The 16,290-nt window shown below is 34.1% G+C and overlaps 1 protein-coding gene across 9 annotated transcripts in view; it reads right to left on the reverse strand.

The window, feature by feature from the left end:
* The window catches only part of CDH12 (cadherin 12), a 1,003,710-nt gene that overhangs the window by 50,230 nt on the left and 937,190 nt on the right, over window positions 1-16,290 (reverse strand). For all 9 annotated transcript variants that reach the window (XM_032415438.1, XM_032415433.1, XM_032415430.1 and 6 more), the window contains one exon: window positions 10,213-10,400. In XM_032415438.1, coding sequence (XP_032271329.1) covers window positions 10,213-10,400 — 188 coding nt within the window. The remainder of the gene's footprint in view (window positions 1-10,212; window positions 10,401-16,290) is intronic.

The raw sequence follows: 16,290 nt of genomic DNA on the forward strand, positions 1-16,290 counted from the left end.
GAACAAGGCGTGGGGAAGTCAGGAGGAAATGAGCCTGATGGAAGGTGAGCAAGGGCAAAATTCCAGAGACATTTTATTCTGCCTTTCAATAAATATTTCTTGAACGTCCTGCCATGTTCCAGACATCATTATCGATGCTGGAACTGAACCAAGCAGACAAAAATCACCACCTGCAAGGAGTTTGCTGTATTCTAGGACTTGATGGACAACAGTGAGAGAATTAAGCAAAATATGTATCACGTTGGGTGGCAATAAATGCTATGGAAAAATGTAAAACTTGGGAGACAGATGTGTGTTCTGTGTGTTGGGGGTAGATGGGAAAGTTCGTGTGTATCCTGTCACCATTGAGGAAGGAATTCAGCTCAGCAACTTACTAAAAAGTAGTGAAGTAACTATTTGAGGGGTAAAAGTTGTTACATTATTAGGTGAGAATGCTCGAACAACAAAGGGAAAAAATCAAATGTGATTTTAAAACCAGAATTTTAGTTTTTGAGAAATTTGAACAGCATCTCAGTTTTATAATTAAAATAAATAAATAAAAACAATGGAATGACCAGACAGGAAAGTATTTTCTAAATAAAATTATTAAAGTGAAGAAACATACATTTCATTAAAGTTACCTCTAAATAAATTTGCCACAGAACTATTTATTAGAAATGCATTTAATTTTTCCATGCATAAGTTACACTCTGGGTTTTTGTAGCACTCCAAAATTTTGAGAGTTTTAATGAATTAACTTAAGAATCATGGGCATTATTAGTTCTATGCCCCTATTTTAGTGACAATACCTTTTGGAACAAATTCAGTAACTAATTCAACGACAATTCAGTAAGACAAAACAAAACAAACAAGAATATTGAAAGAAATTCTAGTGTTTCTAGTTGAGGATTTGGGGTAAGAGTTTCCTTAAAAATGAAAAAAGATTGCATTAACTTAAATAAAATACATGTTTTATATGCACACACAGTATATATCATGATTATATAGGGAGGCCAATTATCTCTTGAGCTTCCTCGAATAACCAAACTTACGTTTTACTTCTAACATATATTGTAATAATAGTTACAACAGTTAATATGCTTTTCAAACAAGTACTATAATTTACGGCAAGCTGTGTGATTTTGAAAAAGTTCCCTTTCTTCTCTGAGTTTCTTATTTCTTATTTGTATATAATTTATAAAATATGTTTAACTTTACCTAGTATTGAGAACTAAAAAATAATGCATCATAAATTAAACTGATAAACAACATGAGACATGCATCCTTTAGTCAACAAAAAATGTAAACACCTTGTATATTTCAAGCATTTCCTTTCTCATGACAACACAAATATAGATATGATAAAGTGCCTTTAGGCAGCTAAAATATAGTAGAAATGATCAGATGTGTTTAAACTATGAATGCTGTATCATAGGTGTTTTGACAGAAATGCTGACATTTGGGAAGGAAATAAGAAGTGATCAACTTTGGCCGAGGGACCCATGGAAGTCTCTGATGTGAGGTATGGGAGAAAATTTTTAAAAAGGAAAGAATCAGTTAAGATACTCATGTGGGGCAGTGCCTTCTCTGCAAAAGGAAGAATAGCGTATTTGGTAGAAACTGCAATGAATCTGATAGAGGTGGAACGTAGCATGTGTATGTGTGCAGGAGATGACAATCGAAAATACACTGTTCGCACTGTAGCTTATGAATGATGGAAACAAAAAAAGGATTTAAGCGTGAGAGTAAGATGAACAGAAGGAAGGCTAAGCTAAATGAAGACAAGGTGTCATCCTCCAAGAACAGCCATCGCAGTGGTAGGAGGAATAACCAAGAGTGTGCAAGTCTACCCAGTAGGAGGAGGAAGAGGGAAATTTTAACCCATGTTCAGGAGAAATCGGTGGCCAGGCTTCATGTCCCATTTGACAAGAGGAGGCTGATGGCAACAGAAGCAGCATAAGAAAAAGCCTAGATCTAGGGGTTACGAAATTGGAAAGGAGGTGGAGCTGTATCTAGGAAGGAGAAGATATGAACAGGAGCGCTTTTGTTGGGAGATGAGAAGGAATTTGACTTTGGTCATTCTGAGTTTGAACAGACTATAGAACATACAGCTTTAAAAGCCTGCGAGGAAGCCACACCAGTCAGAATGGCTAAAATAAACAAGTCAGGAAATGACAGATGTTGGCGGGGATGCGGAGAAAGGGGAACCCTCCTACACTGTTGGTGGGAATGCAAGCTGGTGCAGCCACTCTGGAAAACAGTATGGAGGTTCCGCAAAAAGTTGAAAATAGAGCTACCATACAATCCAGCAATTGCACTACTGGGTATTTACCCCAAAGATACAAATGTAGGGATCTGAAGGGGTACGTGCACCCCGATGTTTATAGCAGCAATGCCCACAATAGCCAAACTGCGGAAAGAGCCAAGATGTCCATCAACAGATGAATGGATAAAGAAGATGTGGTATATATATACAATGGAATATTATGCAGCCATCAAAAGGGATGAGATCTTGCCATTTGCAACGACGTGGATGGAACTGGAGGGTATTATGCTGAGCGAAGTAAGTCAAACAGAGAAAGACGTGTATCAGATGACCTCACTGATATGAGGAATTCTTAATCTCAGGAAACAAACTGAGGATTGCTGGAGTGGGGGGTGGGATGGGAGGGCTGGGGTGACTGGGTGATGGACACTGGGGAGGGTATGTGCTCTGGTAAGGGCTGTGAATTGTGCAAGACTGTTGAATCTCAGATCTGTACCTCTGAAACAAATAATGCAATATATGTTAAGAAAAAAAAAGAAGAAGAAGAAGAAGATAGCAGGAGGGGAAGGATGAAGGGGGGAAATCGGAGGGGGAGACGAACCATGAGAGACGATGGACTCTGAAAAACAAACTGAGGGTTCTAGAGGGGAGAGGGGTGGGAGGATGGGTTAGCCTGGTGATGGGTATTAGGGAGGGCACATTCTGCATGGAGCACTGGGTGTTATGCACAAACAATGAATCATGGAACACTACATCTAAAACTTATGATGTAATGTATGGTGATTAACATAACAATAAAAAATTTAGAAAACACATCAATAGATTCTAAACTTTAAAAAAATTAAAAAATAAATAATAAATAAAAATAAAAGCCTGCGAGGAAGCAAAACAATCTACTTTGGTAATTTCAGTTTGGGAGTTAGTTTAGAGTTTATGAGACTGATTGGCGAAGTTAGGTAAGATGTTTAAAAGAGGTGATGACAAATATTTACAAAAACAGGGACATAATATTTACAGAAACAGATAAAGAACATCACTTACTTTTCTTTAAGCTTATGCATGCATGCAGACTGGCTAAAAATAGGAGAGTTTAAACCTAAGAAATCAAGGTGTATGTTTGCTTACAATAACTAAGTTATTGAATTTTTTTTTTTTCATTTTTTTCCCCTTAGAGTTATTCAAAAATTAACCACATGATGGTGCTCTCCTACCAAATCATTTGGTGTGAATTTCTTTCCTGGCCATTTAACTGCAAAAAGAAAAAAAAGGCCATTTTACTAACAGGGCATAAGTAACATATGAATGGTTCCATGGGATCGGCTGAGAGCTTAGCCTTTTCACTAGAAAATCCTGGTGAAGAATAAAGCATTTTCTTTCTTTTTCTTTCTTTTTTTTTTTTTTTTTTAAGAAAAAAAAAGAATTCTGCTTTGGATTCAGTGTGATGACTGTTATGTTTATTTGGGATGAAATAATATTTCCAAGTCCCATCAAATAGTAAGAATTCTTCTTTAAATCAAGAAGTTTTACTTATTTAAAAATAAAGAAATCACTTCATCATTCTTTACTTTAAACTTATGATATCTTTATTAACTAATTAGCAATAGATATTTTTTGTAGAAATGGTAGAGAACTGTTTGAAAAATTATGCAAGATAATAAAATTGTCCTTTTGCACAACTTAAATATTCACCCCCCTATTTTAATTGCTTTAATTTCTTAATAGTGACAAGAAAAATACAGTGCTTCTATAAATATATTTCTATTTTCAGTCCTTGAATGTTTTTAACTCATGTAATTTTACATTTATATCCAGTAAGTATGTAAGTATATAATAAATACATGATTATTCTCAGTTATCAAGTAGAAAAGAAACAACTGAGCAAAGTATATTTCAATTGCCTTTTCAATTAAGAATAAAATTGCTGAGCGGTGCCTGGGAGGCTCTCAGTTAAGTGCCTGACTCTTGATTTTGGCTTAGGTCATGATCTCAGAATTGGGAGATCCAGCCCTGCATGGAGCTCCACACTGTGCATGGAGCCTGCTTAACATTCTTTCTCCCTCTTCCCCCTCCCCCTGCTCTCTCATGCTCTCTCTCTTTCTCCCTTTATAAATAAATAAATAAACAAACAAATAAAATTGCTGAATTTCAGATGCCTTATGCTCTCATTTTATTTATTTACATATTTGGGAGGGAGAGAAAGAACAAGAGCAGTGGGGAAGGGACAGAGAGAGAGAGAGGAAGAGAGAGAAAATCTTGAGCAGGTTCCATGACCACCTCAGAACCCATCTCCAGGCTCCATCTCACGACCCTGAGATCATGACCTAAGCCAAAATGAAGAGTTGGAGGCTTAACTGACTGAGCCACCCAGGCGCCCCCTTATACTCTCATTTTAAATGTAGCCCATCTCCTAATTTTTAGATGGGATGAAAAATTTAAAAAGTTATTATTCTCATGTTGTTAGTGTTTTTAATGCTTTAGCACTTAAGAACGTATAGGGCACTTTCTATTTGTTTAAATTTTGTTCAATGCAATATGACATAAGTGTAGAGTAAGAGTAGGTTTTTTTTTTGTTTTGTTTTGTTTTGTTTTTTACAAATAGCTTGTGCCTTGAGAAGATTTATGAAGTTTCATAATGCTATTCTTAATTCAAAGTGACACAGTGAAATAATATTCTGTCATAGTGCTCATAAACTGAATCCAAGCTGATGTTAAAGCTGGTGCAGCCACTCTGGAAAACAGTATGGAGGTTCCTCAAAAAGTTGAAAATAGAGCTACCATACAATCCAGCAATTGCACTACTGGATATTTACCCCAAAGATACAAATGAAGGGATCCAAAGAGGTACGTGCACCCTGATGTTTATAGCAGCAATGTCCACAATAGCCAAACTGCAGAAAGAGCCAAGATGTCCATCGACAGATGAATGGATAAAGAAGATGTGGTGTATACACAATGGAATATTATGCAGCCATCAAAAGGAATGAAATCTTGCCATTTGCAACGACGTGGATGCAACTGGAGGGTATTATGCTGAGCGAAATAAGTCAATCAGAGAAAGACATGTATCATATGACCTCACTGATACGAGGAATTCTTAATATCAGGAAACAAACTGAGGGTTGCCGGAGTGGTGGGGGGTGGGAGGGATGGGGTGGCTGGGTGATAGACATTGGGGAGGGTATGTGCTATAGTGAGCGCTGTGAATTGTGTAAGACTGTTGAATCACAGACCTGTACCTCTGAAACAAATAATACATTATATATTAAAAAAAAAAAAAAAGAAGAAGATAGAAGAATGGGAAGAATGGGGGGGGGATTGGAGGGGGAGACGAACCATGAGAGACGATGGACTCTGAAAAACAAACTGAGGGTTCTAGAGGGGAGGGGGGTGGGGGATGGGTGAGCCTGGTGATGGGTATTAAAGAGGGCACGTTCTGCATGGAGCACTGGGTGTTATACGCAAACAATGAATCATGGAACACTACATCAAAAACTAATGATGTAATGTATGGGGATTAACATAATAATAAATAAAATAAAATAAAGAAAAAAATTAATTAATAAAAATGCTTTTTTTTTTCCATTCTTCTCAGCTCCTATAAACCTGGCCATCATTTGTATCCACTTTGACTCTCTTCAGAAAGAGAGAGGGGAAATGATAAAGGGAGGGCAAATAAAGATTTTGGAGATAAAACAATAATGAGGATATGTGCTTTGGAGAACTTTATGCATTTTAATTGATTATTAAATGAGTTAAGAAAAGAAAAACTCTGAAAACAAAGAGCATCATATGCTAATATTAGCCAAACAATGAAAATAACTGACATTTAACAAACAGCTACATAATCGAAGGTAGAATATATATTTTTGGCCTTTCTGAATGCCTTAACAACATAATTCCTATAAGAATTTGAATTTACCTGAAAAGTCCTTTTTGCAATTTTATGCTGAGATATTGAAGGGAAAGTTTTCAGAACACTAATTTAAAGATCATCCTATAACTGAAATACAGTTGTTAATGTTTACATACTTACTTATTATCACACATCCAATTCTTCTGGGACTCCTAAAGCTAAGTGCAAGGTAAACTTTCCTGACAACTTATGGAATATATGCATAAATAATTTTATAATACAGTCTTCACCCACCCCAAGAGGAAAAAACAAAACTCTAAAGTATTGCAATTGTTTAAATTAATTTTTAATTTTTCATGGGTTTTATGCAGCAGAATTTTTCTATTTATTTTATTTTTATGAAATCATACCACCATGTTTAATCAAGTCATATATCTACACATATATATTTGTATACACACATAAAATATAATATATGCAGCAGATAGGTAGTTAGGTAGATAAGTAGGTAGATAGGTACAAGTGATAGGTAATTTTAAAATTTTGTTATAGAAGTGTTCTCCTGGGGTATTTCCCTTTTTTTAAGATTTAACAGATGTACTCTGCAAGTTGCAATTTTCTTTCCCAACAGAACTGGAGGTTAACAGATAGGGATTGCTTCTGTTGGTTCTTCACTGAGAGATTAAAACAAATTACAACACTAAGAACACATCTATTCAAATGCTTGGGTAATTTGCCAGATGATCAGAATATTTATGAAAATATGTGTTGGCTGTTCCTTTACAATCTAGCCAGAATCTTACCATTTCTCACAACCTCAATTATTGCAAATTTCATGGTCCATATCTCCATCAACAGTTTCTGGGATTATTTCTATAGTCTTTTAACTGGTCTATTTCTTTTTCTTTTTCTTTTTCTTTTTTTTAAGATTTTATTTATTTATCTGAGAGAGAGAGAGAGAGAGAGCACAAGCAGGCAAGAGGGGCAGAGGGAAGGGAGAAGCAGGCTCCCTGCTGAGCAAGGAGCCCAATGTGGAGCTGATCCCAGGACTCCAAGATCATGACCTGAGCTGAAGGCAGAGGCTTAACCAACTGAGCCATCCAGGCGCCCCTTAACTGGTCTATTTCTATCCTCACTTCCTAGTCATTATTCTCCTCAGAACATCACATTTTCCCAGCTTCACAACAATAAAGGTAATTTAGATCTAAAGTCACCCGGGCTTCCCATACCATGATCTAATTCACGTTCTTGGCCAGGCTTATACGAGGCTGTCCATGATGCACCCTTTCTCTGCATCTTTGACCTTATCTCTGGCTAGGGACCCTTTCACTGGCTGTACTCAGCCCACTGGCCTCCTCGCAGTAGCTGCTGGATCTTTGTGGAACATGCATCACTCAGAACCACTACATGATTCATTTCTTGCTTCCTTCAAGTCTCTGCCGAAATTTCACCCTGTCGGAGAAACCTTTTGTGACCACCCCCCTATAGAAGCCACCACTCTCCATATTACTTGTATCCCTGTACCCTGCTTTACATTTCTCAAGCTTGAATTTATCACTGCGGACAGTGCTTTTGGATTTATCATCTGTCTTCCCCAACTGAGTGGACGCTGCTTGAGTAGAGGGAATGGGTCTCTTTTGTTTACTGCTCTATTCCCAGAATCAGAGTACGTTCCTGGATTTAGTGGCTTCCCCATCAATACCTGCTGAATGAAGGAGTGAATGTTAGTTATGGACACGGAACTTTATTTAGATGACAAATTATTATGCCAGCAAAATGGACAATTATTCATCGACTGCAGGAAGAAAAATGTATTTTGTATACTTAGAGATAAACTTTTCAGACTGCTTTTCTATATTATATAAGTCAATTTTAATAATGTTATGTCATAATTTTACAAATCTCAATTTTAATCTAGTTAAGAGAGAAAATTCTGCAAACATTAAATAAAATAAATTCAACAAAATAAATGACGTGACTCTTTTTATGAATCTTTCATTAGCTAAAAAGGGAAAAGTTCTGTTCTTACAACTTTAGTGAAGATGTATAAGTAAATAGTTACAAAAAGTTGATTTATATAACTAAATCATTACTTTCTTTTTTAAAAATCACTACTTTCAAAGATTAAGCCATTTTGATATAATATAAAGACTATGGTTGGCACAGCACTCCCTTTTCAATTGTGTTAAAAAGTAAATAAGAGTGCCACACATTTTTCCAGATTGACACTTAGACACCAATCATTCATTGGCAGAGATGGTAAATGTGTGTAAATAAAAATAGAAATATAAAACATGTGTAAATATAAAATATAGTTTAATAACTATAAATATACATACATATATAAATTTAAAAAATATAGTATATACAATATTGACTCTTCTGTACCTCAATTTTACTTTGTAAACTTAGTTAATTTCATACTTAAATTTTATGAACTGTTGATGTAAAATATTTTCTATTATTTTTTCAGTATTAAGAGAATACATATCTGTTCCATTTAAATTAATATTTGTAAGTCATTTAAATGTAGTTATTTTTTCTGAAAAAATAAGTAATAAGACTCTTATTGACTTGTTACTGAATAGAAAAGAGAAAAACAGGCAAAACAAGAACAAACAATAAAGAACTAAAGTTCAGAATTTGACACATACTTTTTAAACTGTACTTTGAAAATTCAACATAAATGCATAATTTTGCTGAATGAGATCATATGGTTAAAGTAATTTCCAGAAAAGGTACAATTTATGTGCAATAGTGAAAATAAAAAGTGATAAATAATCTATATGGAAATTGTATTTCTTTTCAGAATTATTTTTATTGTCATATGTACTATTTCTGTTAAAATTCAGAGTTCCTGAGCAAATATGGAAACAGCAGCCTAATTAATGGGAATGACTGCAAAGATATTTCTTGTAGGCTAAAATAATCACAATTATTAAATGTGTAAGATATACTGCAGTTTGGGGGAAATAGAACATACTTTGCAGGAGAGGGGAAAGCAGTACTAAATTAAGTGAGTTTCACTAGTTTGCCTGCACTCCATTACTGAAAATTCCTATAATTTGCTTCACTGTTATGGAAACAATCTACACACCCCAATCATAATTTTGATTTTTCTGTTGCTCACATTTGCATACCCCTTCTTCATGCCAACCCAACGGAAGACAGACTACACCCTCGCTAATATTTTGAATTATGCTCTCCCCTTCTGCAATTCTCTTCTGTACCAGTCTATTTAATATTACTAAATGGCTTCCCATCACAGTCAGCCTTTCCCTCCCTCCCTGCCTCCCTCTCTTTCACTCCCCATCTCTTTCCCTCTCTCTTCTTTATCCTTCCCTCCTCCCTCTCCCGCCTCTCCCCTCCTCCTTCCCTCTCTCTCTCATTAATATTTCTTTTCACTTATCTCCTTAAAACCCCTTCAAGCCCAGCATTACCCTTGTTCATTTCTTCCATTCCTCAGTGTACAGGTTACTGACATAGGGATTCTTCCACTATGATATAAACTCTCACCGACAATGTGTGAATTAGATATTTATATTCTCAGAGAAGTCATGAGAGGGGCAAGACCAAGTTTGGTGGGGTTAGAGTTTACTTCTAGATTTTTTTTTTTAAGATTTTATTTATTTATTTGACAGAGAGAGACACAGTGAGAGAGGGAACACAAGCAGAGGGAGTGGGAGAGGGCTTCCTGCAGAGCAGAGAGCCCAATGCAGGGCTTGATCCCAGGAGGCTGGGATCATGACCTGAGCTGAAAGATGCTTAAAGACTGAGCCACCCAGGCACCCCTTACTTCTAGATCTTATTTTTAAGTTAATCTTTTTGTTTAAGTTTGTAACAATAAAAAAATTAAATTACAATTAAATTCTGGAAATATTTTTTTAATAATTTAATCAAATTAATAGACCTGTTTCAACAAAAAAATATATATATCTGTTGAATTGCAGAATACAAGTGCCTGAAGAAGTGAATACTTCGGTCACCTGGGCTTTTTTTTATTTAAAATACTGCTCACTGAAGAAAATTAAAATTTCTGTCATTTTCAACTTTTTGTCATTTTGTTCTTTAATTAATAGCGGGTAGTCAACTGTCCAAAAACTTGTCTGTGTACCTTTTTCAATTTGATGACTCCTTCTTGTGTATCCTCATCTGTGACGATGTCAAACAAATTTCCTCCATCTCCTGGAACAATATTGTATTCAATTTCTGCGTTTTGTCCAAAATCAGGATCCACAGCTCTTATTCTTCCAATGGCTGAGCCAATTGGAGAAGACTCAGGAACTTTCAGATGGAAGATACCTGACAAGAAATGTATAATTCATGTTGACAGTGGAGTTAGTAAATAGTATAGAAAGATTACTAGGATAGAAAAATATACTATGTAGAAAGTAAATCAAATTTAGAACATAATAGTGTAAAATCAAAAGGGAGTTTGCTATCAAGTTAAGAATATGATTAGGAAAAATAACTTCACTTTTCTCTTCAATAGGTCCTGCTCTAGAATTTTAATTGGGAATTGTAAATAGTAAAGTGTGTGAAATTTATATTACTGTGAGGAAGTATTTTACATAATAACAGCCTCAAAGTGTACCTACTATTGAATGGAAGGGCAGGAAAATCCATGTAATTAATTGGTACCAATAGAATAGAATCCAGGATACAAGACAGAGATAAAATGAAGATAGATGATTGATAATTAGATATTTATAGAAAGTTAAGGTTATATTTTTAATATACATATAGATGTTATATATTTTTCTTATATATATATTCCATACATTTATAGACAGTATTTACCCAGTAAGTGTAAATCATTAAGCTAAAAACAGCCTGTAAAATGATTGTGTGTTTGGTTAACCAAAATTTTAATCCATAATGAATTTAAGTATATTATACTATTGACTAATATTCAACTTATGTTTAGTGTTGAGTAGATTTTTACTGGGTATCCTACAAGGTATTTTCACACACGTCTAAAATCAGGATATAAAGTTCTATTTAGCCCTGCTTTTTCAAAAAAAAAAAAAAAAAAGTTACTTTTCTTTATTTTTCACCACCAGGTGGAGCACATATATTACCATGAATTTGATACTGAGTCAGAAAAACCTAGAAAAATTCCAATCTATATAAAATATACCAGAATCAGGAAAATTTGTAATATCCCTTAAAAATCAAAATAAGGAAAGGAAGACTATGGGCAGAAGTAAAAATGTGAAGGCAAAACTAAACTAAAAAATATAGTTTAAATTTTGATATCTGCTTTCCAGTTTTAATTTCTATTAATGTATTCTGGATTGTACTTTACCATGGTTAAAGCAACCAGGGTAATTAATTTGTTTAGAATTTGTAGCTACATTTATAGAAATTAAATTAGGAAGGCCTTTAATATGTTTCTTGAATGGTAAAGTTCATTCATCAAACTACATATCAATATTTCAGCTATTGGCTTCAAGAAATAGGAGGAAAAAATAATCAATCACGCCTTGTGGAGATCTTGCCAAATACTTTCCTTTTTATTCCCAATTATTTTATAAGTCTTGTAGCTCTTTCACGGTTTCAAAATGTGGTAATTTCATTAGATGTGGTAGCAGTTAAACCTTGTCATATATTGCTCATGTCCCCCCCATAAAAAAGATATCCGCCACTTGTTCCTATAATGTCAAAATAAGCCTTATTTACATTCACTGGACATTACCTCATTGAAACATATATTTAATCTCAAAAGAGCTAAATATTTATTTAAATTTGTTTGATTCTATGTAAAAGAGAAAGGACATTTTTACTGTGATCCAAAAATAGTTGTTCAAATAATTTGATAATTACTTAACAGTATACCTGCTTTCAAAGGGGAATATGTCAAATCTTTCTAAAAAAACAAATTGAAAATTTAAATAAATAAACAAATCAGAACACAGGCAAATAATAATAATAATAATCCAAGTGGTAATAATGGAATGTTACATACACATTACAAAAGAATTTTGGTTAAAGAAGTCATATTAACTGATCAAGTTAGCAACTTTTCATAGGTTAGGATTATGTTTCATTAGATGTTATTCCCTAAACACTTCACACAGTGGCTGTCATCGAGAGATGCTCAAAGTTTGCAGGATTTACAGTAGAGTTTGGACTTGAGGCAACCAGAGCAAAGAGGAAGACTAAAATCATAGGTTGCAATGTGTACACATTGTCTACAAGAAAGGTAAAGACAGATATCCAAGGGGGATTTGAGTTCAAATAGACATAACTACATAAACAGAACCTAAAGTGACTTGTGCAGCTTACTTTATCTAGAGAGTGTAAGTATTTCACAATAGCCATATTAAACCCTGATCTGACTGAAGCACTTCTGAATACTAGCAAATATGATGATGCCTGAATTCTTTTTTTTTTTTAAGATTTTATTTATTTGACAGAGAGTGGGAGAGAGAGAGAAAGCACAAGGAAGAAGAGTAGCAGGGGGAGAGTGCGAAGCAGGCTCCTCACTGAGCAGGGAGCCATGCCTGGCTGGATCCCAGGACCCCAGGATCATAACCTGAGCGAAAGGCAGTCGTCTAACTGACTGAGCCACCCGGGCGCCCCAACGATGCCTGAATTCTTGTTTAACATGACAAGAAATTATGCAACAGTTATTTAAGGTTGTACTAAACTCCTCATACATGTGTTTTTTTTTTTTTTTATTTCCTTTTTTTCTTCCTTTCTTAATGCCTATTAAGTGGAAGCATCATTCATCAAAAACATGTCCACATCCTTTGCCTCTTGTCCTGTGATTGTGATAAAGAATGTGAAGAACACCAAAAGCTTTGAATCGATACTAGAATTAGTCATATTCCAATGTCATGGTACATCAATCAATATGTGTTAAGAAAGGCCTTGAATTGTTTTTCCTGATAAAATAGAGTAATGGAGGTCTATGTTGAATAATGTACTGTACATCTTCCTCTAACAGGATATTGAATTAGGAAACTTTAGATGAAAAAATTATCGAAAACAGAGCTGGCAGACAGAGATTTGAGAGGAATAGGCAGCTGCCATGTGCAGTGGATTTCAAATTTCCGACATGGCCAGCAGTGCAAGGTGGTGGCAATGGTGGGGACTGAGCTGGGGGAGGGTTGGATGGAATCTGTAGGACATTATGGACATCCAACTGAAAGGGCTTGTGATATTTCTGCTTACTCTCTCTGATCCATTCAATACGAGCAGATTCAGATTACATATTCACTTTATAAGTTAGCTTTTCATTTGAACAATTAAAAGCCAAATTAAAAGAATTAAAAATCAAGGGGAATAATCTAGTCTGGCATCATCACTAAGAGATTATGGTTAGTGTAAGTAAAAAGCTTAGCCAGAATTGAGACCCTCCAATGTGAGAAGAATTTTTAAATCTGAAAGGTAATCTGAAGGACATCAGATAATGCAGACTATAAATGAGAGCTCCCCTTTTCAGGACGATATGCTGAGATATGAGTTTTGTGTTTTATAAAAGAACGTTTTATGAAGACAGTAACAGAAAATGTGAAGATAGCTATTCCTTGTAGTACTATGTCAATATAAGTTAAATAACAGTTTCTTAAAAAAGTGGTCCGCATACAGTAAGCCTATGAATTTTATAATTATCTAATGGTATTGGAAAACTTTTGATTAATTGAAATAGTAGCATTCTTCAAAAAAGACTAACTCAATAGCATTCACTAATATGCCCCACCAAAATTAAGATATAGTAGAAGTGAAACAGTGATTCACCACTTACATCTTCTTTGTGTATTGAGATTTTAGTGTACATAAAACACAAATACACAGAGCACTGAATTTTCTGTTCTTTATATCGCAGACATATTTTAGTAAGGTGAAAGACACATTGATTAAGACAAGATTTCTAAATAAAATATTGTAGTTAGTAATAAAGTCTACAGAATATGGAACAAGTCAGAAGGACTATGCATTAGTCATGTCATTTTTTTTTAGGTTCTGTCGGTTTATTTCCTAGTGACTTGACATTTTATTATTTCTAGAAACTCGCCGCAATAAAGCTGGGGTCATTCAGATTAATTCAAAGTGGAAGTAATCATCAGCTTGCCAAAGTTGAATCGCTTTTGATGTACTAGGTAATTACAGCGCCATCATCTTCTATGTGTCCTATTTTTGACACATATGAAACATCTTAATGGCACTTACCTGTACAACACAGATTAAGAAATAAAACAGGTGGCAAGAAATTGCTCAGAGTCGATAAGAATATATACTTACATACTCATCAAATATACATGCTGTGTTTAAAAGAAAAAAGAAAACTTTCCCATGGAAAAGGAGAAAATTGCATGCAGTGAACTCAGATGGAATTACAGAGATCAAATTCTAAAACTTCTTACAGATAATGCTCCTTATTAATCCCAAAGGTAACAGTATCTATTACTCAGTTATTGGCTAAATGGGTCTCCTTTCAGGAAGTATGTTGTTTAAAAAAAATATACTTTGATTATACTTCGGTTATTAGGACTCACACTGGGTTTGTATGTGTGGCTGGGGGCATTCACTGATACCTAAGGAAAAAGGATATACAATATGCTTTCCTTCCCCTTTTTCTTTGAAAAATTTCCAAGTACTGATGGAAATACCAAAAGAGATATATTTACTTAACAAAACATGAATTAACATGTTATAATCTCCTCAGAAATAAAAGTTAAAGACCCCAAAAATATATTGAGTAAATGAAATATATAATACTGTAACAACATTCAGTAATAAGAATAGCAAGTATAAAGAAAATGGAATAATCCATTACATTTCTTTTTAAATACAGTTTTATTTTATGTTTATTATAATAACTGAAGTTACTCAAAACATTATATAAGAAGTCAATGTTCAACTTCACAGAGAACTTACTGTACTATATATGAAAAGTAATAAATTTGGAGGTAATGAATGTATATTTTAAAATAGTAGAAAAACAAAAATATTGGAAGGTTTAAGTGGAAATTATTTCCAATTGATTAAGAATGTTAAACATTTTTAGGAACATAAATACATATTACCTGAGACCAAATAAATAGATAATTGCTCAAAGTATTACATTTATGTTTAAACTTTAGAAAATATATATTACCATTAAACTTTTGATTCAGTGATTCAACTCATTTAATTGTTCAAATAGTGATCCCACATGTGTGTGTGTGTTTGATTTACCATCTAATCACATAAAAATAAAATATTGCTTTACCAATTCTTTATTGTTTTAATTTCTTAAGCAAATATAAAAATAGCACACAAAATGACTTCACCTTATCTAAAGAAAATAAAAAAGGAAATGTGAGCAAACAACATTTCTGTATGAGTGAAAAGGAGCTTTATAGAAATTATTAACCGGTTATAGTCGCTTATTATCTCTGTGACCTGGGGCAAAATATTGAAGCTTTTTTTCTAATCCGTAAAATTGGAATGATGATGATGATGATGATGATGTCACTTATAATAATTCATGAAACTCCTAAGTAGTATCTATCATACTAGTTACTCTTCAAATAGTAATTCTATAGATAATCTCGATATCTGTATTATACTATTTTCCTGTAGGATTGGCAGTAAGCAACAGGAAACTGCCTACAGAGGTATGGAGATAAAAGAAAGGGAGGTGTTAAAAGAAGTTCTGAAGAGCCATTTTCATTTTAGCTGAAACATTTTTCCCATATCTTGAAAATTGAAGGATTTAAGAATAAAAATATCTTGGTGGATGAAGAATGTTTTAAATGTCCTCTATTTCCCCAAAAGCCTGAAGCTGTGAGTATTTTCAATATGTCCAAAATAAAGTAACAGAAATATAGTCCACAAGGAAAAACCATCCTGATAACAGAGTTGGATTCAAACTAGATTTTAGCCAAGCGTACTAAGCATACAGTGAATGGAATCTCTCAGTAATGACAGAGACATCCAGTCCTGCTCATTCTTAGGATGGGTCTAGGATGAACAAATTTCTAGAAGTGTCCAGTATTTGGAAGCAAGAGCTTTACTGTATTGGTCAAATACTGTATCTTTTTACAAAGGTTATAATTGCCTGGTCTAGACTTTACTTAACCACATCCATGAAAATGAAATGCCATATACATAACATCCAATATATTGATGGATTTATAAATTTTATAAAATTTTATAAATTCTATATAATAATAGCAATATTTCTTTTCTCAGAGATATG

Source organism: Phoca vitulina, unplaced genomic scaffold (assembly GCF_004348235.1).
Source record: "Phoca vitulina isolate PV1807 unplaced genomic scaffold, GSC_HSeal_1.0 scaffold17, whole genome shotgun sequence".
Classification (NCBI taxonomy): domain Eukaryota; kingdom Metazoa; phylum Chordata; class Mammalia; order Carnivora; family Phocidae; genus Phoca; species Phoca vitulina.